The sequence below is a fragment of the Rhipicephalus sanguineus genome, chromosome 11 (assembly GCF_013339695.2).
Source record: "Rhipicephalus sanguineus isolate Rsan-2018 chromosome 11, BIME_Rsan_1.4, whole genome shotgun sequence".
In the NCBI taxonomy this organism is placed as follows: domain Eukaryota; kingdom Metazoa; phylum Arthropoda; class Arachnida; order Ixodida; family Ixodidae; genus Rhipicephalus; species Rhipicephalus sanguineus.
Genome location: NC_051186.1, coordinates 92,846,911 through 92,870,388, shown reverse-complemented (window position 1 = coordinate 92,870,388; position 23,478 = coordinate 92,846,911). Strand labels below are relative to the sequence as shown.

The 23,478-nt window shown below is 44.1% G+C and overlaps 1 protein-coding gene across 2 annotated transcripts; it reads left to right on the top strand.

Annotated features, from left to right (window-relative positions):
- The first annotated feature begins 350 nt into the window (after nucleotides 1-350).
- LOC119373297 (uncharacterized) lies at nucleotides 351-18,911 on the top strand. 2 transcript variants are annotated; one of them, XM_049410731.1, is made up of 5 exons: nucleotides 351-449; nucleotides 10,676-10,821; nucleotides 10,884-10,981; nucleotides 17,187-17,276; nucleotides 18,466-18,911. In XM_049410731.1, exons 2-5 carry the CDS (start codon nucleotides 10,709-10,711, stop codon nucleotides 18,750-18,752), a joined length of 588 nt encoding a protein of 195 aa, XP_049266688.1. In that variant the 5' UTR covers nucleotides 351-449; nucleotides 10,676-10,708; the 3' UTR covers nucleotides 18,753-18,911. The 2 variants fall into 2 exon arrangements, with proteins under 2 accessions (XP_049266688.1, XP_049266687.1); XM_049410730.1 differs by lacking the exon at nucleotides 351-449 and adding an exon at nucleotides 8,272-8,423.
- The last annotated feature ends 4,567 nt before the right edge of the window (nucleotides 18,912-23,478 follow it).

Genomic DNA, 23,478 nt, shown 5'->3' with positions numbered 1-23,478 from the left:
GCAGCGTTTGCAGCCTATGCAAACGCAGCCTGGCAAAGAGGTGAAGTCTGTGCGCTATGCATTATTTACGACATACGTGCGGTCCAAGTTCAACACCCAAGAAGGCCAATACAAAGCCGTATTGTGCTGCACTAATCCTTGTTGCGAAGTGCTTGCATAATCTGACCTCTTTTGCGACTCACGGCGCGCAGCAGGAGTTATGTATTCTTCTCTGGCCACTCCTTGATTACGTAAAACATAAAACACGTGTCTCTGGGGCAAGTCAGTGTTCTCGAAAGTACAAACCATTCACCAACTTTCACGGCTGGCTTTTTTAGGCGCGTGTCTTGCTGCAGGCTTTGTTAATTGCTGCCGTCAAGCTTTTGCAGTTATTTCGAACACTCTGACATGTGGCAAGCAGGGGATATAAAGGCTGCCGTGCTTCTTTGCTGCCCAGCACAAAAAGAGGGGTGAGTGAAACATACCTTTGTTCTAAGATTAGCTCGCTTATAGCTGCTGTCTTACAGTAATCAGTGCTGCTAAACGTAGTTGTTAAGCTGGTTTTGCTGCTTAAGGCAATATTATTAGACTGTTTCAATAACATATCGGTATTTTTATATCCAAACTTTCTCTAATATGCTAATTATACTAGATAGTAAGGTAGCAGCAGCAGAGACACAAAGACGGTGCAAGAGTTCTTAGCTGGCCTGGTTGGCATTCGTATATTATTACGAAAGAGAGCGAACGATGGGTCATTGGAAGAATACAGAGAACAAAGTGCTGCCGTCACGCCAGCACCTCTGTCCTGTGTTCTCTTTAGTGTGTTCGTTTGTTGCCGTGTTTTTGACCTGTGTGTTCTTGCTCTGACTCATTCTTCACGGTGAATCGCCATAGTATTTGTGTAACGTGACATTTTGGAGACCGTGGAATCTGTCATTCTTGCTAGGTTCATGCTTGATGATTCTTCAATGCAGACTACATATGTCACTCTGAATAAAATGAAAGAAAATTACACCATCTCCCGCTAAAGGGGACCATGAGGCGATGCGAAGCCGGAGCACTTGCACGATCGTGTTCCGTTGGCGTTCGCTGGGCATGCTACCGACCTCGCGTCGTGGAACGCGAAGAGGAACACTACGCGCGTCGTGTCTTCCCTGTAGCCTGGCCGTTAATTATCACAGGGCATGTGGGGAACGCGGTCGACAGGCGCGCGAGAGAGATGCAGCATAGGAGAGGAGAGAGAGGGGGAAGGGACGCGCATTCGCTGGCCCGCATCGCGGCGCTGCACAGGAGAGAATTTCGGCATGTCGAGCCCGCAGTTCAGAGGAACCAACCGAGGCAAGTGCTGGACTGAACGCGCGCAGCGCTCTACCACATGAAGGAGAGGAGACTAGAGGAGAAGAGTAGCGTATGCGCCGTGAGATCAGAAGCGAGAATGCAGGAGAAGGGCAAGCAGGTGCGGGTAGAGAAGTGGATAGAGCAACGCGCAGCTGTTGGAGAGAGGGAAATAGGAGAGTCGCGCATGCGTAGTGTGAGTGCGGACTACGCCGTGTGCGGATTACCACGCCGCGTTACATACCCCCGAGCGATAGATACTTCGCATCTAAAACCTTGTAACGAAAGTAATATTGTTAATGGGTTGGTTCGTTGCAAGCTACGGTGTTGAGCGAAATACAGCTCTAACACAGGGAAAAGGAAATAAACTGACCACCGTACCGCTGATGTTGTTACTCTGTTTTGTTGTCTTTGAATTATCAGTACATTCACAAACCTGCACAGTGATAATGGAGCAACGGGCTGTGTTGCTCATTCATAGCGCGAGTTACTATTTTACTCGCGCTTCACGCGTCACGCCGCATTGCGGCACCCGGACGAGGGGAATTCTTCTAAGCGATGTCCGTGGTTTCCCCTTAGCACAGAGTTACACATAGCACAGAGTTACACATAGTTGCGCAGAGTTACACATAGTATCTCCGCGATAACGTGGGCCCACGGGGATCATATGAGCGCTAAAACAGCGCTTTAATTACGCCGCTCAATTTAGGAGCCTTTAGACTACCAGATCTTTTTGCACTAGACAATGTCTATACATGACTGTGCCTACCTGTGCATTCTTTAGAATGATTACTTTACAGATATAAAAAAACTGAGGCATTAGATCAAAAGAGCTGGGCAGGCGCCGTTCAGCGACTAAATAAGCTTTCACTTACTCGCGCGAAACACACAGGCACAAGAAGAGACTTACGAGGACAGGTGCGACCTCTTCTTGTCCCTGTGTGTTTAGCGCGAGTAAGTGAAGGATGAATTTGTTCAACTAGGCCGAATTGCAGTTTTGCTTAATTAAGCTTGTGCGCTTCGTGTTAAGATTGTTTGAAAACGCGAATATTTCGGGTTCGTCCTCATAGTCGGTTGTTTAGACACGAATGAGATGTTTATTACTGAAAAATGTGTATTTTGTATAAATATGCGTTGTGCATGACAATGCAATGTCGGCTAGCAACCCTCTTTGCCGACATTGGACCAATGCAGCCCCAACCCCACATCATAACTTCTGCCAACGTTCGGTCAACTTCGGCCAAATACATATTTGCTGCCAGGGCTTTCACCAGGTTACGGTTGTGAAATAACCCAGATGAAAATAATTGCACGCCAAATGACTTCGTCGAGGTCCGTGCGTATTACGTTTTTAAAGTTCGGTTTTCCTGATAAACAACCGTCACAAGATGTCCACAACTTTTTGTGGGAGGGAATATTGTAATGTGAGACTGCGTGAAAAAAATATTTAGTATTTAACGACTGGTGACATAATCATGAACATGTCGTCACTTATTACGACGCTCAATACGCTGTGCATTATACAACAATAAAATAAGTAAATATGCGACGAATTCATATTGGACGCCTTCAGGTGCAGTCCAGCAAGTGTGAATGAATCAGCAACAAAGATCACAAAGAAGTGGCTTAGATTGATGGGCGATTGAATTATTTTTGTAATTTTATTGTCCTAACCAATAGTTAACCAATAGTTAACGGTTAGGGTTCTCTGGGTGCGCCAACCATGAGTAGACGGTTATTTAAAACGCTAATGCGGAGTTGACGCCTTGCTATCGTCGTACTTTGCGTCTGTGTTCCCATTGCTGCTGTCTTCATGATACGCACTGTCTTACAAAGAATTTCTCGCCCAAAAGAATAGTGTTAGTTCAACTTATAAAGCTATAAAAGCTTACAATGTCCCAGACGATGCTGAACGTTTATTTAATATATGATGCTGACATATTGGAAATAAGGAATGGTGAAAACAGTTTTAATGATGTAGATGGGACGAGCGAGAACAGGCTGGTAAACATGAGAACGCTGCCCATGTACGCAAGCACTGTCCCGACGAAGGCAAGTCCTCCTGTCGAACTGTTGGCTCCACCAACATCTCCACTTCTACAGTGATCAATTAGATGTGAAATGCCTGTCTTCATGTGTAGCGCCAATTCGTGGCTATTATAAGAAAGTTGAAATAGCAAATAAGCAAAAAGCCATACTCATTACCAGCAACTTAGGTCACTTATGAAAAGTTGTGGTCTTTGAAGCCCATTATGGCAGCCAAGTGGCGATTGCGTTGCGTGGCGGATCTCGAGGGTGTGGATTCAATCTAGACTGGGACACGCGCATTTTCTTGTTGTTAAAATGATGAATGCCTGCGCACATGGCTATCAGTGCGCAATACGTGCATCCAGAGAGTGCAGCAGAACAAGGAGTCCTAAAGTACGGCGTGCCTGAAAACGAATTTTGGCTTATATACGCGTGAAACCAAGCAATTTTCATTTTATTAGCGTCTAAACGATATCAATGCACCGAAAAGTAAGAGGCACCTTTATCAAGACGTTAATTGAGCAGCTCGTGAGGAATGCGTTGAGCTAACGCCGCTGGCAATTTACTGCCGGTACGAAGCTATACAGACGTTTATTGTCTTTATTGCATGTAAATATTGATACGTACGCTCTTTTTATATTGAAAATGACTGTGTGTCACTGGCTAAAAGCAAAAGATGCTGTCGCTCGGCGCACGTCAAATCACTGGTAATATTGCGCGCACGGCGCGAGTGGGCGAGTATATCTTCGAACATACCAGCTATAACGCTAGAGCACCAGCGATAATGCTAGAATGTGCGTTGCCACCTGAATAAATGCCGACGTGTTTTATCCGCTCGGCTGACTATTGACAACCGACGAACGTGTAGTTGCTATCATTGTACTAAGGGTATTACTTGATTGTATTTCGAGTTGCATTCTAAAAAGACAGGGCGCGCAAACACGGACACTAGGAAGAAGTCAGGACACCACAAATGCAGTTTGTGGTGTTTGTGGCGTTTGTGGTGTCCCGACTTGTTTCTTGTATCCGTGTTTGCACGCCCTGTCTTTTTAGAATGAATACTTACCAAGTGAGTGATTCCACGAGAGATCGAACATGCCTGTCCGGTCGCAATTTTTGTTTTGCGTGGGTTTTTTATATATTATGTGGGCACATTCAAAGTGCACGGGACCGAAAATTTAAGTTCCGAAAAACGCTCCCAGTGCGCCAAAAAAATATTTGAATGTGGCGGCGCTGGCCTCCTGTTTTTGCTCACAGCAATGTTTTCGGATTTCACGGCCGAATTTAACGCGAACTGTAAATGATGCGTCGAAATTTTTTTTGCTGGTTTTAATACGCATTACTGTGAATTACATCAATGCTTTTTTTATGCCGTCCTCAAAAAGAAGGAAATGTGAAAAAATTGCAAACACGGCCGAAATCAAAAAGGGGTTCTCAGTTTGATGCGCCTTGGCGCCTTTGCTATTTCAAACAGAAACTTGAAAACAATGTCAACTATAGAAAAGAGCCTTTGCAACATTTATACGGAAAAACATTTTCCTACGGGCAGCGCAAAAAAGAAAAAAAATAGTTAAAGAAGCGAGTTTTTTCAAAAAAGTACATTTTCAAAAAATAAAATAAAAAAACCCCGGTCTCAATTTTGACGACAATTTTTTATCTAAGAGCGCTTATGTCAGTGAACACACGGTTTTAATATCATATGTCCTCATTTGCTTTGTTTACGAGATACAACTGGCCAAAATGACCCTTGCTGCGTGTACTCAGTTCAGTGCGACTGATGGTTGTTATTAGCTTGCATTGTGCGTAAATTTCAGTTTTAATTTTTCTGCTGCAGCAAAACCTTGCTCTGGTGGCTTCTCATCAAGAAAAGTGTGTTCTCAGATTTTATTTAGTTGTAGCGTGTACGAAAGTGGGCTGCTGCCGCCCTCTAAAGGGTGTTTCCACGAGAGATCGAACATGCCTGTCCGGTCGATATTTTTGTTTTGCCTGGTTTTTTTTTATATGTTATGTGGGCACATTCAAAGTGCACGGAACCGGAAATTTCATTTCCCAAAAAACGCTCCCAGTGCGCCAAAAAAATATTTGAAGGTGGCGGCGCTGGCCTCCTGTTTTTGCTCGCAGTAATGTTTTCGGAATTCACGGCCGAATTTACCGCGAACTATAAATGATGTGTCGAACATTTTTTGTTGGTTTTAATACGCATTACTGTGAATTACAACCATGCTTTTTTATGCCGTCCTCAAATGGAAAAAAATGTGAAAAAAAATGTCAAACCCGGTCCAAATCAACAAAGTTTGCTAAGTTTGATGTGCCTTGGCGCCGTTCCTATTTCACGCAGAAACTTCAAATCAGTGTCAAGTAGTTCAAGGAGCCTTTGCAACATTTATGCGGAAGAGCGTGTTCCTACAGGCAGCGCAAAATAAGAAGAAAATAGTTAAAGAAGCGAGTTTTTTTCAAAAAAGCACATTTTCGAAAATAAGATAATGAAAGCTCAGGTCTCAATCCTGACGACAATTTTCTATCGAAGAACGCTTATGTCAGTGAATACACGGTTTTAATATGATACGTCCTCATTTGCTTTGTTCAGGGGAAATAACGAGCCAAAATGACCCTTGCTGTGTGTGCTCACTTTAGTGCGAGTGATAATTGTCATCAGCTTGCATTGCACGCAAATCTAGTTTTAATTATTTTCCTGCAGTAAAACTTTGCTCTGGTGTCTTGTCCTCAAGAAAAATGTATTCTAAAACTTTAATTGTGCCTAGCGTGTGCCGGGGTGGGCTGCTGCCCCTCTCTAAAGGCCTAACGCGTACGCAGTTTGCAGCTTACAACCTCAAATTAGCCCGTCAGTATTCGCTATTTAAAAGCACGCGAGACACCGCGAACACGTGGTTTAGGTCACTTTGTCAAAACTCTCCTTGCACATAGAATAAAGCATCTGTATGCAGCGAAGGCCAGCTTAATCTGTAACTAAATACCACAATCAGCCGGCGCGCTGTTACGCAGTTGTTTTCTCACTGCCTGCTTCCTTCCCTTCATTACGTGCAGTGTACGCTTGAACCATCTTCCCCATTCGACGCACACTCTGCCTAAACAACATTTGTAAAAAGTTAGCTCAATCATTTCCGAGCCCTTTATTTCACTTCCCGCTATCACATATTTTCGGCGTCGCAGATAACGTCTTCCTGTATCATCTCGACCTTTACCTCAGCGTTTCAACAGCCAGAAAACGTGCACGGTGCGGCATGATTAAGCCATTAGTGGCCGAAGCTGCCCAATTGATGATGTTTTGTTGCCACTTTACTAAAGTGATTTCCCACGTCGAGGAGAGCAGAGGTGGCGCCAGACGGACATTACCCTTAGTTTTGACAATGAGTGTGGCCTACAAATTAATTATTACAGCCCAAAGCGCTTAGACACCCCTAGTCATAAAATGTTAAACCGTGAGCAGTTCTGGCAGCTGCGCAGATGTGAGATAATTTGTGCGGTGCCGTTCAGTATAAACGTTTCGACTTATTCTAGGTCTAGCTGTCCACTACACGCGATGAGCGCGGCCCATGGCTACGTCCGATTATTCTGTGCCGATAATTTACGCATTCACAAAAAGAAGATTGCTGAGGAAAACAATTTGGTTGCGGAAATATTTTTCTATGCCCTTTTTGTTGTTGCCTACCTCCAGAAGCTACTGTCATAGGCTGAGGATCTTCGCGACACCTGCGAAGTCTGCTTGCATTGCTTTACGCTCATCAAGGAAAACCTGTCTACATCTAACCGCGATGAGGTAGACCAGGCATTTTTTCAGGAAGAAGAAGCGATTGCTATCTTGAAAGGGCGCGCCCATCTTTCCTCTGATGATTGTAGGCGAGGTTGTAGGCTGCAAACTGTTTACACGTTAGCCATTTAGAGGGCGGCAGCAGCCCACGTTTGCACACGCTAGACACGAATAAAATCTGAGAACACATTTTTCTTGACGAAAAGCCACCAGAGCAAGGTTTTGCTGCAGCAGAATAATTAAAACTGAGATTTACGCACAATGCAAGCTAATAACAACCATCAGTCGCACTGAAGTGAGCACACACAGCAAGGGTCATTTTGGCCAGTTATATCTCGTAAACAAAGCAAATGAGGACATATGATATTAAAACCGTGTGTTCACTGACATATGCCCTCTTCGATAAAAAATTGTCGTCAAAATTGAGACCGAAGTTTTTTTTTTTTTTTGAAAATGTACTTTTTCGAAAAACTCGCTTCTTTAACAATTTTTTTTTCTTTTTTTGCGCTGCCTGCAGGAAAATGATCTTCCGTATAAATGTTGAAAAGGCTCTTTTCTATAGTTGACATTGTTTTCAAGTTTCTGTTTGAAATAGCAAAGACGCCAAGGCGCCTCAAACTTAGGACCCTTTTTTTAATTTCGGCCGTGTTTGCCATTTTTTCACGTTTTCTTCTTTTTGAGGACGGCATAAAAAAAGCATGGATGTAATTCACAGTAATGCGTATTAAAACCAGCAAAAAAATTTTCGACACAATATTTATAGTTCGCGTTAAATTCGGCCGTGACATCCGAAAACATTGCAGTGAGCAAACACAGGAGGCCCGCCCGCCACCTTCAAATATTTTTTTGGCGCGCTGGGAGCGTTTCTTGGAAATAAAATTTTCGGTTCCGCGCACTTTGAATGTGCCCACATAACATATGAAAAACCCAGGCAAAACAAAAATATCGACCGGACAGGCATGTTCGATCTCTCGTGGAATCACCCAACTACATCAGCCCTCTGTTATTCTAAGCTTCGAGTGTTGCTCTTGCAAGAAACAACTTCGTGCAATGAGTAACTCAATCTTTAAGGACACCACTGTTTGTTTGGTCACCGTCACCACCACGCGGAAATATTTGTGATGAAAGTCTAACGCTCGGTTGCTGTACTTTCAGACTTTGGTTAAGCAACCCACCTCTACATCAGCGCAATAACAGATCTGTCACTATGCAGCTGGATGTAATAATTTCAGCGTTTGTGTACGCCTTCGTAATTGCACCGTTGAGATTAGATGGTCGGATTTCTTCACAAATCACCCCTGACATCATTAAGGTAGGCTTTGCTGAGAAGTTTACACAGCATGAACCAATATTTGAAACCTCCTCGAAGCAATATGCCATCGCGCGTATTTTTCATGTTGTTCAGTATAGATCTCAATTGGGTGCGGAAGAGTCCAAATTCAGGTATGCCTAAAAGAGCTCAGTGTATATGAAAGACATGACATCTGTCATCCAGTACGTTCGCTATCTGTTCCTGGCGTTCGATAGAAAGGCCAACTTGGAAGAATGAACAAAATGCAAGGCTATATACATCTGTGAAAGTAAAATGTAAATTGTAAACACCATTGCAACCAGATTGTTAGGGTTTACTCCTGCTCTATAATGCAACAGCGGATTGTATAAATCAGGCGTGAATATATGCCTATTCAATAAGGTTGTGGAGTTCTTTTTTGCGATCATTCGTAGCTGTTGCATAAACTTAAGCAAAGAAATTAGAGTCGTTGAAACTTGTAGCCAAAGCTGCCTCTCAACGAGAGGCTGTTTTCTCAATAACAGGCAGAGGCTTGAACATTTTATTCTAAGGCTTCATGGATACCACTATCATGTCTGCTATAGAAGACATGAATGCGCACAGGAAATAGTTTACCGTAGTCGATGGCCAAATGAATTCTTATCTTGGTGCATGTTACTTTCCTGAGAGAAGAAAACAGGTTTGTTTTGCACCTAACATTATTTGTTGAATTAATCTTATTCAACATCAATATGCAACGATAAAAATAACACGTACGTTACAAAATGAAAGCGCGTCATTGCTAGTTACTGGTGTGTTTATTCGATGATTAAACATCTAAGTAATTTTCATTTGGCTAAACACTAAATTATCCAGTTGGCATTTTTACGCGACTTAGCGCTATATTTATTCTACATCCTTGCCTTTCCTCCCTGTACAGGGAATTGATATACACCCTGTCACTGTTCTTTGAAACTGTCAGGTTTGTGTTGCTGCTTTGCTATCGTTCTGCTGCTGTTATAATATTTAACACGAAAGCGCTTTATGCCGGGGTACACCACGGCTCCACTTGCGTATTTCCACCACGGATATGACGTTGCAAAATATAGACTAACAATGGCAAAGAAAAAAAACTAGAAGAAGTTCTGTCACAGGGAGTCCAACTTACGACCCCTCGGTCCTCAGCGCGCGGCGCGAAACGATTAGGCAACAGACGGCACGTTCTTCGCCATCCTAACGGCGAGCTATTTATCTACACAATTTGCCGGCGGTACTCAGAGATCGGTGGTACACGAGCGTGAAGGCCTCGAGGCCTCGAGGCCTCGAAGAGTGCGCTTTAAAGATCGACGCCACACGCATCGCGATGAGTGCACGCCTCTACAGGGCGTGGTCTCTCGTGCGCGTGCTTATTTCTTGATGGCGGTGGTTTGTGCGTCTTTCACCGCAAATTTGCGTTGAGAGCATGAAGGTCACTTCGCTCACTGTAGCGGCCGCTTCTGCGATAGAAGCGCGCTGCTTACACAAAAATAGGTTACAACTCTTACAGTTCGCGCTCATCTTCTGTATGTTCGTTCCGTGCGTCCTTTCGGCTGGAGCAGGGCGTTGCAAGTTTCGAGCTGCTGGGCGTACTTAGAATATCAGAGAGCTGAGCTAGTTGGTAAGTATTCATTCTAAAAAGACAGGGCGCGCAAGCACGGACACTTCGCTTGGCGTACTTCGCGCGACATTAGAATTTGTTGCTATAGTGTTCATTCCTTCGCCATTGGGGCAAAAGAGTGCCCGACAAACGCTCAAGTACATCTGTGAAGACACGTTTCGCTTTCGTGTTATACCGATTTCTATGACAAAGGGATCAGACATGTTTTTATTGCTGTTTAGTTATCTTTATTTGCATAATTTCGTCCACAGTTCATTGTTTCAAGGTGTCATATGAGAAGTCACACTTTAAAGTAGCTTGCCCTAACTCTGGGCCTCTCACTGTACCTACATTTGCTGAATGCTCTTTTGCCAAATGAGATACCATATTCATGAACGAAGAAAAAACGTTTAAATACACATTTACAACGATTGTGTCGGCCATAAAATGAATCAGACCTACGGCTCAACAAATCAAAGAATGCCTCATTTGTAGTTATTACTTAACTCATAGAATATTTGGTATACACGTTGAAATGCATTGTTTCTATGAAGCGTCGTCAATCAATAGCCCGCACTGTTTGTAGATCCTGCCTGTGCGCTGAAAAAAAAGTACGTATATTGATTTACCCCCCATCAACATTTTCATGCACTTGCAGTTTTTGAACACAAGTGATCCGATATGGTCTTACATGACGACATCAACGAGGACAGGCTATGACTGCAAGGTGGATGTTGTTGATAATATAGACAGCGAGTACGTGTATTTTCGGAGATTTCTTGCCCACCGAAAGCTTATTGTAAAGTAAGTTTCAAATGCTTACAAACGTGTAATTTTTTTTAAAACGTTGCCGTATTCTTCTTCAGTGACTGGGTGAAGTTTCTCGTAGGACACTTATACCATAAGAGTGCTCGAGATGGAGCCAACGTCCAGATTTACAATGCGATGAACGTCAGCGTCCGAGGTTGGTTTCTTTGCTGCTGCCGCACATTTCCACATTTCCTCTTTGTTTTTTATACGTATTCTCAAGCGCATATTTGTCTCCAAACACATAGCACTTGTCCCCTTGGATTACAATATGTCACATATTAGAATACTAGACCACGTACTTACCTCTGCTGTGTTATAGCCGCGCGCGCTCAGTTCTTTATTATATGTGTTCAGGTTTCGCCAACAAAATGACTGCTATAAGTGCTCATATCAGGCCGCACCGCAGTGTTTGAGAAACATGTCGATTGTTTTAAACTGTTCCGATAAGATTGCACGCATAATACGAGTAGTCGAGTTTATGCTAGATCTGACGCGAGCACCAGCGACAACGCTGGAATGATCCACCACTCACGTATAAAAGATGACGCGTTCCGCCGACGACAAGATTACCGGCGGCCGACGACTGTGATTGATGCTATGAGGGCGTGGCGAGTGTTAATTGTACTTTGAATCGCTTTTTTTCCTGGGCACAAGTTTGCCCAAAAGAGAGAAGTTTCATCGTTACCGCCTTGGCTTTCTGCGTCCTTCGTCTTTACAACCATGCGATGACGGGACATGTCTGAGATTGCTCTTTCTGACGCATACTACAGGGGGCGCAGAGAGGCAGGCCACAGTATAATGACTGAAGCGCCATCACAAATAGTGTACTTTTGCTATCATGGAGTGTGGTGTATAGAATGGATTAGCTGACATGATTAATATAGCGCTGCCTAGAAACTCTACGATTCAGACCTATGCTTTCTATTTAATGGGGAAGACTGGAGACGAACGGCTCATTCGAGTAAACGAATCTTACTGTGCAAATATTTATTGTGGCGAGCAGAAACATAGGTGCCTAATTCAAGGCACCCTAACTGCTTGTGGGCTGCCAACAAAACAAAGGCAATCCAACCGGCGATACCCCAATCCCACCGCCTGAGGGTACTTGTGTCGGTTATTCTTCATAGGTGATTCAACTTGGAGGTCAACAACGATGTCTTATTTCTGAACGTTCATGCACTTGTGTAGAAATACCAGCGGTTGATGTAACACGTTAACAACTAAAATATCTCTAGCAGTCTGGTGTCTTTTGTTTTAGGTGTATATGAAACTACAAATACATGTTCCCCTTCCGAATTCATGAAATTCTTTTTTTTGTGTCCTATCGTTAAAACTGTCGTTTTCTGACAATTTTACGTAATTTGTTCCTCCTGTGTCGGTATTGCCTTGACAAGTTTGTCCCTAACAAACGAAAGAAAGTACACAACGAAACATCGTGGATGACGCAGGCAATTATACGTTTCAAACGTAAAGTGAAAACATTAAAAAAGAAAAGGGCATCACCACATGCCATAAGCAGAGGTCAACGAATGCCTTGCAACTGCATTGTATCGCTCAAAAGAACGTTATTTGAATTGAATTTGAATTTGAACTTTATTCAGACAGACATTGTCTGGGATGAAGGGGCTAAAGGCAGATGCAACTGCCTGACAAGGGCCCCCCTACCCATACATTGCTCAGGGGTGGAAAGCCGCGGCACATGCGCAAGTACATGTAACAAGAAAAGAAGGTCAAAACACAGGCATACAGGCGATCAAACTAGAATAAGTAAAGTAGTTACCTTCGGTACACACTAATAATAATGCGTGACATGGGAATGTTTATACGAGCCATGATGATGGTCAATGTTACAAAACAGTAAACCGAGTATAAGAAAAACATAAAACATAAATAATAAAAAAAAAACATCGAGAGACGGCAAATGTACAATAGAAAGAGAAGATTAGGAGCTAAACTTATGGTAATCTTTAACTTTTTTCCGGAAACTATATGTCGAAGAGTTGTCCCGAATCATATTAGCAATTTCTCGATTATTATTTAGAAAATGTGGTATTAAATAGGCGAGTTCAACGCTACCAGGTTTTATTAAAACCGACCCGACTAAATTTTGGAATTACTTAAGCGAAAATAAGAAACCAGCGTCCGAGGTTGCTGCTAACGGCGTTATTATTAATGAACAAATAGGCATTGCTGAACAATTCAACATATACTTCAGCAGTGTATGTTCCGCTGCAACTGATGGTCATCCCGCAGGCCCAGTTGTCGGCGCTGCTCTTACAAATTTTTCAAATTTTATTAGCCATCCTGGAGTGCTCTCAATGCTACTTAATCTGAAAACTAAAACTTTCTCCGGATCATACAATATTCCAAATGTTTTTCTTCCCCAATATGCCGAACCTCTTGCAAAGTACCTCGTTATTATATTTCATGCTTCCTTGTCGTGTTCGAGCTTGCCGAAAGATTGGAAGACAGCCCGAGTGGTGCCCATTTTTAAAAAAGGCGATCGTCTCCTTTTAGAAAACTATCGTCTTATATCACTAACGTCATCTTGCTGTAAACTAATTGAATATATTATTGCAAAAGCCCTGAATGAGTTTCTTGAAGAGAAAAAAATTCTAACCAGCTCTAAACACGGTTTCAGAAAGGGATATTCCACAGTTACACTAGTCACTGTCATTCACACTTTTGCTTCTACTATTTATAGTAATAGCGAAATTGGTTTAATTTTTCTCGATTTTAGTAAAGCTTTCGATAAGGTACCTAATTTTAAACTAATATTTAAGCTAAAGAACTATGGTCTTCCTGAAATACTTGTTTCTTGGATCGCTGAATACCTAAACAATCGTGAGCAGTTCGTGGACATAGGTGGGCGCCATTCGGCCTGTTTTCCAGTCACTTCTGGGGTACCGCAGGGAAGTGTGTTGGGCCCTTTTTTGTTCTTGTACGTCAATGACATTGTTGATGTTGTTAAGCCGAATGTTGAAATCAGATTTTCGCGGACGATTGTGCGTTGTTTAAAGATATAACCCGCGCTAGTGACCAAGATGATCTAAATGAAAGCCTCAGTCACATTTTTCATTGGTGGAATCAATGGGAGATGACCTTGAATGTACAAAAAAGTGTTTTTCTACCAATTTCCCGAAAGAAAACACCTCTAAATTACTTTTATATGCTGGGCGTCTCTGTACTTAAAGAAGTAACTAACTATAAATATTTAGGTGTTACTATTTGCAACAACCTGTCCTGGAACCTTCATGTGCAAAACATATGTTCATCTGCCTTCCGCAAACTGTGTTTTATTAAACACATACTTAAACATGCCCCAGCCTCTGTTAAACTTCTCGCCTATAACTACTTAATTCGACCGAAGCTCGAGTACGCCTGCATCGCATGGGACCCCTACCCACAATGCAACATAAAAGAGCTCGAGCGAATTAAAAAACAGGCTATCCGGTTGGTGTACAACAAGTTTTCAACATTCGACTCACCAACTGAACTAGCAGTCTAATGATATTCCGACGTTTGAATCCCGTCGAAAAAAAAATTGCTGCTCGACTTTCTTTCACAGTTACTTACTGTGGCGAAGCAATTGGTACTGTTTAACGGTTGCGTTCTCCAGCGGCTCCTAGTGGGTCGTCCTCTTATAAAAACGCCGCTCGCTCTCGGAGCCCGTGCGCTTGCCTTGACTGTCGCCATAGCGAACTGTCGCCGAGTCCCGTCCAATAAACCGCTTAACAAATTGGTGGAGAGTGCTGTGCTCCCATTCGATGCCTCTGGAGCTTCGATCCCGTACTCTACCAGCTACCAGCTACCTCAGGCCGTCTCGCGCGCTGGGCACTTCGCCTGCAGGACTACGACATCCGCGTGCTGTACCGCAACGGACGCCAGCATGCTGACACCGACGCCCTCTCGCGCTCCCCCTTGCCTGACGACAATGCCCCCTGCTCAGTACCTCACATGGCTGTTGCTTCAATCAACGTTCACACCATCGCTACCGAACAGCGCAAGGATAAGTGGATCACGTCGCTGATCGACTTGCTCACTGATCCGTCGGCAACACCATCCACTCGCGCGTTGCGTCGTCAAGCCCACCATTTCGCCGTTCGTGACGACCTCCTGCACCGACGCAATTACAACGCCGACGGCCGCCAGTGGCTACTAGTGATACCCCGCAGTCTGCGTTCTGAAATATGCGAAGCCTTCCACTCTGACCCGCAATGCGCGCACTCTGGGGTATCCAAAACTTACCACCGCATTCGACAACGATACTTCTGGCGTGGGATGTACCGCTACGTGCAGAAGTTCGTTCGCTCCTGCCTCGACTGCCAACGGCGAAAACCTGCAACGCACGTGTCGCCAGCAGGTCTACAACCATTACCTTGCCCTAACCGTCCCTTTGGGCGCGTGGGCATCGATTTGTATGGACCACTTCCTCTGACTTCGGCTGGTAACCGCTGGGCCATCGTCGCTGTTGACCATCTAACGCGATACGCCGAAACCGCCGCCCTCCCAGCGGCTACAGCGCGCGATGTTGCCTCCTTCCTACTACACAGATTCATACTGCGTCACGGTCCACCCCAAGAGCTTCTCGAGGCCGTGTCCTCTTATCAGAAGTCGTGGAAGCCATTCTGAAAGAGTGCCATGCTGTTCACCGCAAAACTACTGCTTACCACCCGCAGACGAATGGCCTAACCGAACGCTTTAACCGCACGCTCGGCGACATGCTGTCAATGTACGTCGCCGCCGATCACACAAATTGGGATGCCATTCTGCCCTTCGTCACCTACGCCTATAATACCGCCCCTCAGAGCACTACTGGTTTTTCACCCTTCTTCTTACTGTACGGAAGGCACCCGTCGCACACCATCGACACGATACTTCCATACAAGCCGGATCCATCTGAGTGTGCGCCTATTTCTGACACAGCCAGGCTTGCTGAAGAGTGTCGCGAGCTTGCCAAGACATTTACGACGCAGGAACAAGAGCTGCAGAAGAGCATTCGCGATGGCACCACCACTTCTGAGCCTACGTTCCTCCCTGGAGCACTCGTATGGCTCTCGGTCCCTACCACTGCAAGCGGCCTCTCTTCAAAACTGCTGCCGAAATACGAAGGCCCATACCCGTTCGTCGAGCGCACATCCCCGGTCAACTACTTGATCGAACTCATCGAACCAGCTTCGGACATGCGCCGTCGAGGGCGCGACATAGTCAACGTGGAGCGCCTCAAGGCCTACTATGACCCACTCATAGTGACGAGCTGTTAGGTCGCCGGACGGCTCCCTTTTCGTACACGGGGTAATTGTGGCGAAGCAATTGGTACTGTTTAACGGTTGCGTTCTCCAGCGGCTCCTAGTGGGTCGTCCTCTTATAAAAACGCCGCTCGCTCTCGGAGCCCGTGCGCTTGCCTTGACTGTCGCCATAGCGAACTGTCGCCGAGTCCCGTCCAATAAACCGCTTAACACTTACGAACAAACTAACACTCGACCCGGCAGTTTATCTAAATTCACTAATGACGAGGCGTACTCGCCAACATCACCCGAATGCTCTAACTCCCTATTTTGCCCGAACGAACCTATTCAAATACTCTTTTTTTCCACGCACCATTAACGATTGGAACAAATTACCTCTATAAACGCTGTACTATTTTACTATTTTACTTTTTACACTTGCATTGTTCAAGTAGTCACCTTATAAACGTGTTTTCTTTTTGTTTTTTCTGTTGCTTTTTTGTATGCGAGCTCAAAACTGTATCGTTCAATTTAATACTTCTGTTGACATAATGTGTTCTACCCAACCTGCATGGACTTCGTGTCCGCAGTATGTATTAAATAAATAATAAAATAAACGAACAGACAGTTGACATATTAGTGAGGATTGTTGGGTTGGACATCACGCATAGCGTACTTTCGACATGTCATATTAGCGCCAGAAACGCGTCAAGATGAGAACAGGGAGTGCAATAGAAACAGTGATAACAGAGAGCACATGAGCTGCGTATTTTTGAACACGTCTGACACCTTCTTTACTAACTGGATATGTCTGAAGAGTGTGGTTGAGTGTCAGAGCCCCACTCTGTTTCCTTTCTTTTTCCTGGCTCATTAGAGCGGTTAATAATTGCGTTATAGCTTTATCATCTCTGCCTACTTTTACACATTTTAATCTGATTTTGATTTAGCTGGGGCTTGCGCGTCTGCGTGAGAAGTATGTACTATCGCTGCGACTAAGCCATGGGCAAGGGCGCAGGCAGTGCCAAAAAACTAAAGGGAGAAAGCACAGGAAGTTTTTTTGTAGACTTAGAAGTGCGACTTCGTAATTTCAGTTTCTACGTGTGGCATATGGTCGTTCCATCTCTATTGCAGAACATGGCCCTCCTTTAGATGTTGAAACATTAGTGTACTTAAGCATCGACAACCTGTGCGGTATATTTGCGGTTGATGATATGGTAAATGGTGAGTACGTGTTTTATTTTTATCCAGCACAGTCAAATGTGAAAACAGTAATTTCTAACAATAATAACAATGCCCGCATATATGCAGTCATCATAAAGTGTCTGCACATGCTCGAAAACGCGATCAGCACAACAGCATAGAATGCAAAGAGCGCAAAACAAGGAGCATTGAATACAGCGCTGACCTACATGAAATGTTTCTTCGATAACAGCGCGCAATATATACTTGCGCAGTCTACATCGAAATGAAGGAATTAACAAGGTAATAATGAAACGATGATAATATAAACAACCTGTCGCTACCATGACTGCATACCGTGCACATTACGTGTGCAACGTTGTGAGGGGTAAAGAATGTCATTATCGGAGAAAGCAATCGAAGGCCTGCTTACAAACCACAGCTTGGCCGTGCCATTTAGAAAGCCTCCAGGTTTTACGTGTCAGCCGGTCCCCATGACGAATGACAAGAGCACAATCCTTGAAATCGGGAACACAGTCAGAGTCTAGGTAGCGGATACCAAGGCGACCAGGCGCCGCTGAAGAAAAGCTTTAAGCGCACGTCTATGGAGCCGCTTTAGCACTTAGTGCACAAAAGCTATATCTCAAACACAGCTCCCGCATATGTGAATGTGTGATCCTAGCGGCAACGCAGCTGTGACCTTGCTGCCTGCGCAATAATAAGGTCTCGCGGCTTTATAGTCTTGCTTCGAGAAACATGCATGCGGGTTTCTTACACAGCACAATCTGTGAGAAATTTCTTTGGTATTTTACTCACTCAAGCTTGTTCTAAAATGTGTGACAGGATGCTGACACACAGAACTGATTATATCCGTGAGGAGATTTTGAACAGATTATCACATTGCAAATGTCTCCGTAATCTCGGAAACTTAGTGCGCCTACACGATGCGGGAAATTACATGCCTCACATGCGTATTTATCAATGGTGAAATAGGTTGTGTTTGTATATCTCCTCGCCAGGGAGGCGTTCAACAATCACATGCCACAAATTTCCTTCATCCCATTTTGCTTTTAGTTTCTGACTGTATAAAGCATTTGCAAATGGAGAAAAAGCATCCATCCTTGAAAAGAATACCAACATGGATGTGCAGTTTAAGTATCAGCATAATTGTTATGAACTGTCAGGTGGCACCTCAGAACTTTTGTGACGTCGTGAAACGTTTTTTATGCAGGTGGACAAGAGACCACGTTTGAACTGCGGGTGAAAAACTCCTCCATACTAGTAGTGAACGAAACAGAGTGTTTTAAACCATACCAGGAAATGGTAAAAAAACAAGCTAAAATCACGTACCAGCCATCTTGTCAAGACGTTCTGATTGGAATGAACAATTTCGTGCCCGGCGGAATCAGCGATAATGGAGCCGTAGGTTTAGGTTTTCGCCACTACAGCGAACGCTTTTTCATCCCCTTCAGCCCACTTCCAGTGGCAGCAGTGTTTCTTCCTTCGTGGTTGTCATGAACTGTGCTTTTCGTGCATCTTACTCTTCAATTATCGACCCCTCAGGAATTGACCACTTTTCACTCGAAGTACTGCGCATGCTCTTCATACGTGTGAAACAGTAAAACAATAAACATGCTTCGGTGTAGAAACAACGCAATAAGAAGTTTGTTGTGCAACCGCACCATCTTCGTAAATCCAACAGGAACATTTATTGTTAATCTGATAAATGAAGGCCGTTCTGTCGAAAGTATGTAGCCACATAATCAAACAAAACGGCATTCGTGGTGGCCTACGACTGTCGGTCCCTGCATGTGCAGCGTGAAATGTTTATCGAACGCCAGATGCGGAATGGATCAAGGGCTCGTTCTGTCTTCGTTAGACACAAACCCAATGAACCAACAGAAAATGAAGTCAAGGAAGGTATAGGGGACATCAGCTGTACTCTTTAACTGTATTTTAATTATTGTAATATAAATGCAAAGAAATTAAAGTGGACGAAAAGACAACTTTCCGCCGGTAGGGGCTCAGCCAAAAATGATCGAATAATGCGACTAACACTCGCAGGTTTACATACCCAGAGACGCTCAATAAAGTGGGAGGAGGATGACCGCCGCTTAAGCTTAATCGCTAAAACATTGGACGGGTTATGTGAAGGTGGTAGGCTCGGTCTCTACCGACGCCAGGTTGCCTTTTGCAGTCTTGCTGCATGAAGTGATAACTTTGAGCGATGTCACTCGGATACATTAGATCATTTATTGTGAGTGTGTAACCGTAATTTACACTATTATTTACCAATGCGCTAGGGGTCTCAATTGATAAACTACGGTAGGGCAGAATGTGGTACAATACAAACTTACAAAGGCAATGGGAACAATGAGTGGCGAGAAGAAGCGAACATTTATGACGTGACTATAACAGACGATATGAGCAACAGCAACCAAATAAAATAGCTGGAGCGAAAGAGAGAAGGAACACTCGTGCGCTTAGCTTGCGGTGCACGTTAATGAGCCTTATGTGATTAAAATTAATCCTGAGTCCGCCACTATAGAAGGCCTGGTATCATATTGACTATTTGGCGCGTGAAACCCAGAAATTATTATTGCAACGTAGAAGAAGGCAGAAGAAATGCAATTGCGGCACGGTATATCCAGTAATAATTCAAGAAAGTATAAAAGTGTTAGTAGCGTGCTCTGGATGGGCAAGCAGTCAGTCAGATCTGATCTCGGACTACTGTTAAATCTGAGTCATCTGAAGAAGGACTACCGTCAATTGCCTGCTGTACCAGTGCTGGGCAAAGTACCTCAGGGCAAAGAACTTCAGGTACAGATAAAAGATACGACTGCAATTATTGTATCGAATACCATACTTTCCATTTATATTGTATCATACTTCGCTAACTTCACAAACTTCTTATTATCCTAGAAATGTTGCAGCGGACACAGGGGCACAGAGTTAAGAAGAAAGAAGACACAGCGCTTTTAAATGCGAAGGATTTCTTAGCGAACCAAGTGCGGTTTGACCGTATCTATCTATCTATCTATCTATCTATCTATCTATCTATCTATCTATCTATCTATCTATCTATCTATCTATCTATCTATCTATCTATCTATCTATCTATCTATCTATCTATCTATCTATCTATCTATCTATCTATCCATCCATCTATCCATCCATCCATCCATCCATCCATCCATCCATCCATCCATCCATCCATCCATCCATCCATCTATCTATCTATCTATCTATCTATCTATCTATCTATCTATCTATCTATCTATCTATCTATCTATCTATCTATCTACCTATCTATCTATCTATCTATCTATCTATCTATCTATCTATCTATCTATCTATCTATCTATCTATCTATCTATCTATCTATCTATCTATCTATCCATCTATCTATCTATCTACGTCTGGGTGCTCTTGTTGTCGTCTTAATATAGTATAGACCAAAATTGGCATAGGATGGCATGAGGGTATGGCGAACCTGACTGCCTAGTCATGACATGAATAACGCGAAAATGCTATGATGGACATCATGAAACTCTTTACTCAGGTCACGTCTGGCACATACCCGTATACCACGGGCCGCGGTATGCGTGTATGCGCCACCGGTGATTTACAGTTTAGATCTACCCAGGAACGTCGAGAGCACTCATCGGTAATTTCAACGCTAGGGCGTTAAGAAAGTGTGGCATTGGCCGCGTTGAAAACATTATTGGAAATAATAAAAAGGAATCGGACACAGGCATTCTGCGTGGCAGTCAAGTATTCTACCACAGACCCGTGCCAGTTCTTGAAACTGCTTTGGAAAAAGATCCTATAGGCACTCAGGAGCTCCGAGCTTCACCAACAACTCAAGGCAGTCCAGAGGGCTCAAGAACTGGCGGAACGCCATCACGTTCCCGCCCCGACTAGGGCGTCGCCTACGGCAGCGGCTGCTAGGGTGGCCCCCCCGGATCCCCCGGCGGCTTAAACTCTACAGGACCGATGAATAAAGTTCTTGACCGACTGACTGATGCATGCATCGTGTCAGTGCAAAGTCAATTTTCGTGGCACCTAATTAATAACAAGGTAATGAACATTGTATGTGTGCTCCTGTGATACGGGCCTTATGCCGGGTTAACGTTTATTGCGGTTCCACTAATTGCTCCACTTTTATAGAAATCTAATAAACGTCACATATATACTCCTATGACGCAGCAAGCTATATTCAAGCGATTGAGAAGAGCTATAAGGTGGGCTAGTTGGTGTTGATTCATCTTCCAAGGTGCGCTTAGTGAACACAAACAGCACAAACGAAAAAAGTACAGGACATAAGGCAACGGTCAACGGGATATTGTAGAAAAGGTCAAAGACCTTTTCTACAATATCCCGAGGAAAGAGACTGTCAGGGCAGTTGAGGACGCCATTGACCTGTTCGGGATTTCCAAGTTCCAGGACTTATGCAAGTGCAGTGTCGCGGGTTTCCTCGACCTTTTGGACTATTATCTGCACTCAACTGTGATAGAACATGAAGGGCTTTTATACGTCCAAAAAGAGGGTGTCCCAATCGGTTCTTGCGTTGCGCCGGTTTTATCAGATTTGTTTTTGGCAGTGGGTAACCGTGAGATGTCGGATAGTCTACGCGAAATTGGCATTATCGCATGTTTCCGATACGTCGACGACTATTTAATTTGCACCAAAAGAAACATGAAAGACACATTTACTCCGCAGAGTGTTGTCAAGTCATTTGAAAGGGCACATAAAGGGTTGGAATTCACATTTGAACTCCCAGTGGAAGGTAAATTACAGTTCCTTGACTTAGAAATCGAGATGGGGGATCAACATACCTGTTGGTCGTACAATGTGCGCGGGGAGAAAGGGCTTCTTCCTTTCGATTCGGGGCATTCAAAAATAATTAAAAGAGGAATCGCAACCACGTGCCTGAAGCAAGCCCTTGCGAAATCATGCCACCACAGGGTAGAAGAAAGCGTAGCAACCCAAATTAAGCGACTTCAGAGCAGTGGCTATCCTAAAGGAATGATCACACAAATTTGTGAAAAGCAGATAGGAGAACTAAAACGCGACCCTAGCATAGCTAAAATACCTATAGATAAAAGCAAGAGGCCTGTCGTGTTGCCATACGTACACAGTCTTTCACATAGAATGAGGAAAATCGCTGCGCGACACGATATTAACGTAATCTTTTCAGCTCCACAAAAGCTGAAAGGCTTGTGCAAAATGGTCAATGCAGGTCAAATGAACCAAAAGCCAATTTGCGATGTTAAACACAGAGACAGGTTCGTAGAGTGCACGAAAGGGGTGGTGTATAAGATACCGTTATCATGTGGTAGGTCGTACGTCGGACAGACGGGACGATGCCTTAACCTAAGGCTAAGAGAGCATCGGTACGCTTGCCAGCAGCTAGCAGCCGCTAGTAACTTAGCGGCACATTGCAAGAAATGTTCATGTAAAGCCTTCTTCGAAAGAACAGCTGTAGTAGCCCGCTCCGAAGATAAAACGGTCCGAGAAATCTTAGAGACATTGAAAATTATGGAAGAAGGCGAGGAAGCTTGTGTTAGTGCCCCTTCTATCGTCCTTACAGCGGCTGAGGTAGATTTCGCGAAAATTACAAGCTAATTTTGATTAGATCTTGCTTCTTCTGATCGCGTTCCCTCCTTACCCTCCTTTTTCAACTTTTCCTTTCTTCTTACCCCCCCCCCCCCGCATTATCGCCCTGCCCCGTTTGCGTTTTTAAGAGTATCTGCGCATGCTCGTTTGACACACCCCTTTCTTGGGGTTACGTTTTTTCAGACAATAAACCAGTTGGTAGTTTGCGCTCGTTGCCTTATGTCCTGTACTTTTTTCGTTTGTGCTGTTTGTGTTCACTAAGCGCACCTTGGAAGATATATTCAAGCATTGCTCCACACAGGAGGAGTGCGCTAACGATGTTAAATATTCTTTCGGAAGAGCAGCGAAGACGAAGAAGGGACAAGCGAGCGTGGACCCGAGCGCACGCGCACATTCCATTAACGCGATAGCGTTAGAGAACTCGTGTCGCAGAAATTCGGCCGTCGGCGTCGGTGTCGCCACCGTTACTTGTGAGCGAAAAATCGTCCGTGAGCGAAAAATCGAGAAAGAAGCAAATAAAATAAAGAATAAAATTTTCGGTCCCATTGAGGACGGAACCCGGGCCGTTTGGCGTGGCAAGCAGGTGTCCTACCACAAAGCCTCGATGTTACTTGCAGCTGCTTCG

Coding starts and splice junctions, on each gene's coding strand:
- LOC119373297 (XM_049410730.1), top strand. CDS start 8,319: ATGCAGCTGGATGTAATAATTTCAGCGTTTGTGTACGCCTTCGTAATT. Junction 8,424..10,675: donor TCACCCCTGACATCATTAAG/GTAGGCTTTGCT, acceptor ATGCACTTGCAG/TTTTTGAACACAAGTGATCC. Junction 17,277..18,465: donor GGTTGATGATATGGTAAATG/GTGAGTACGTGT, acceptor TTTTTTATGCAG/GTGGACAAGAGACCACGTTT.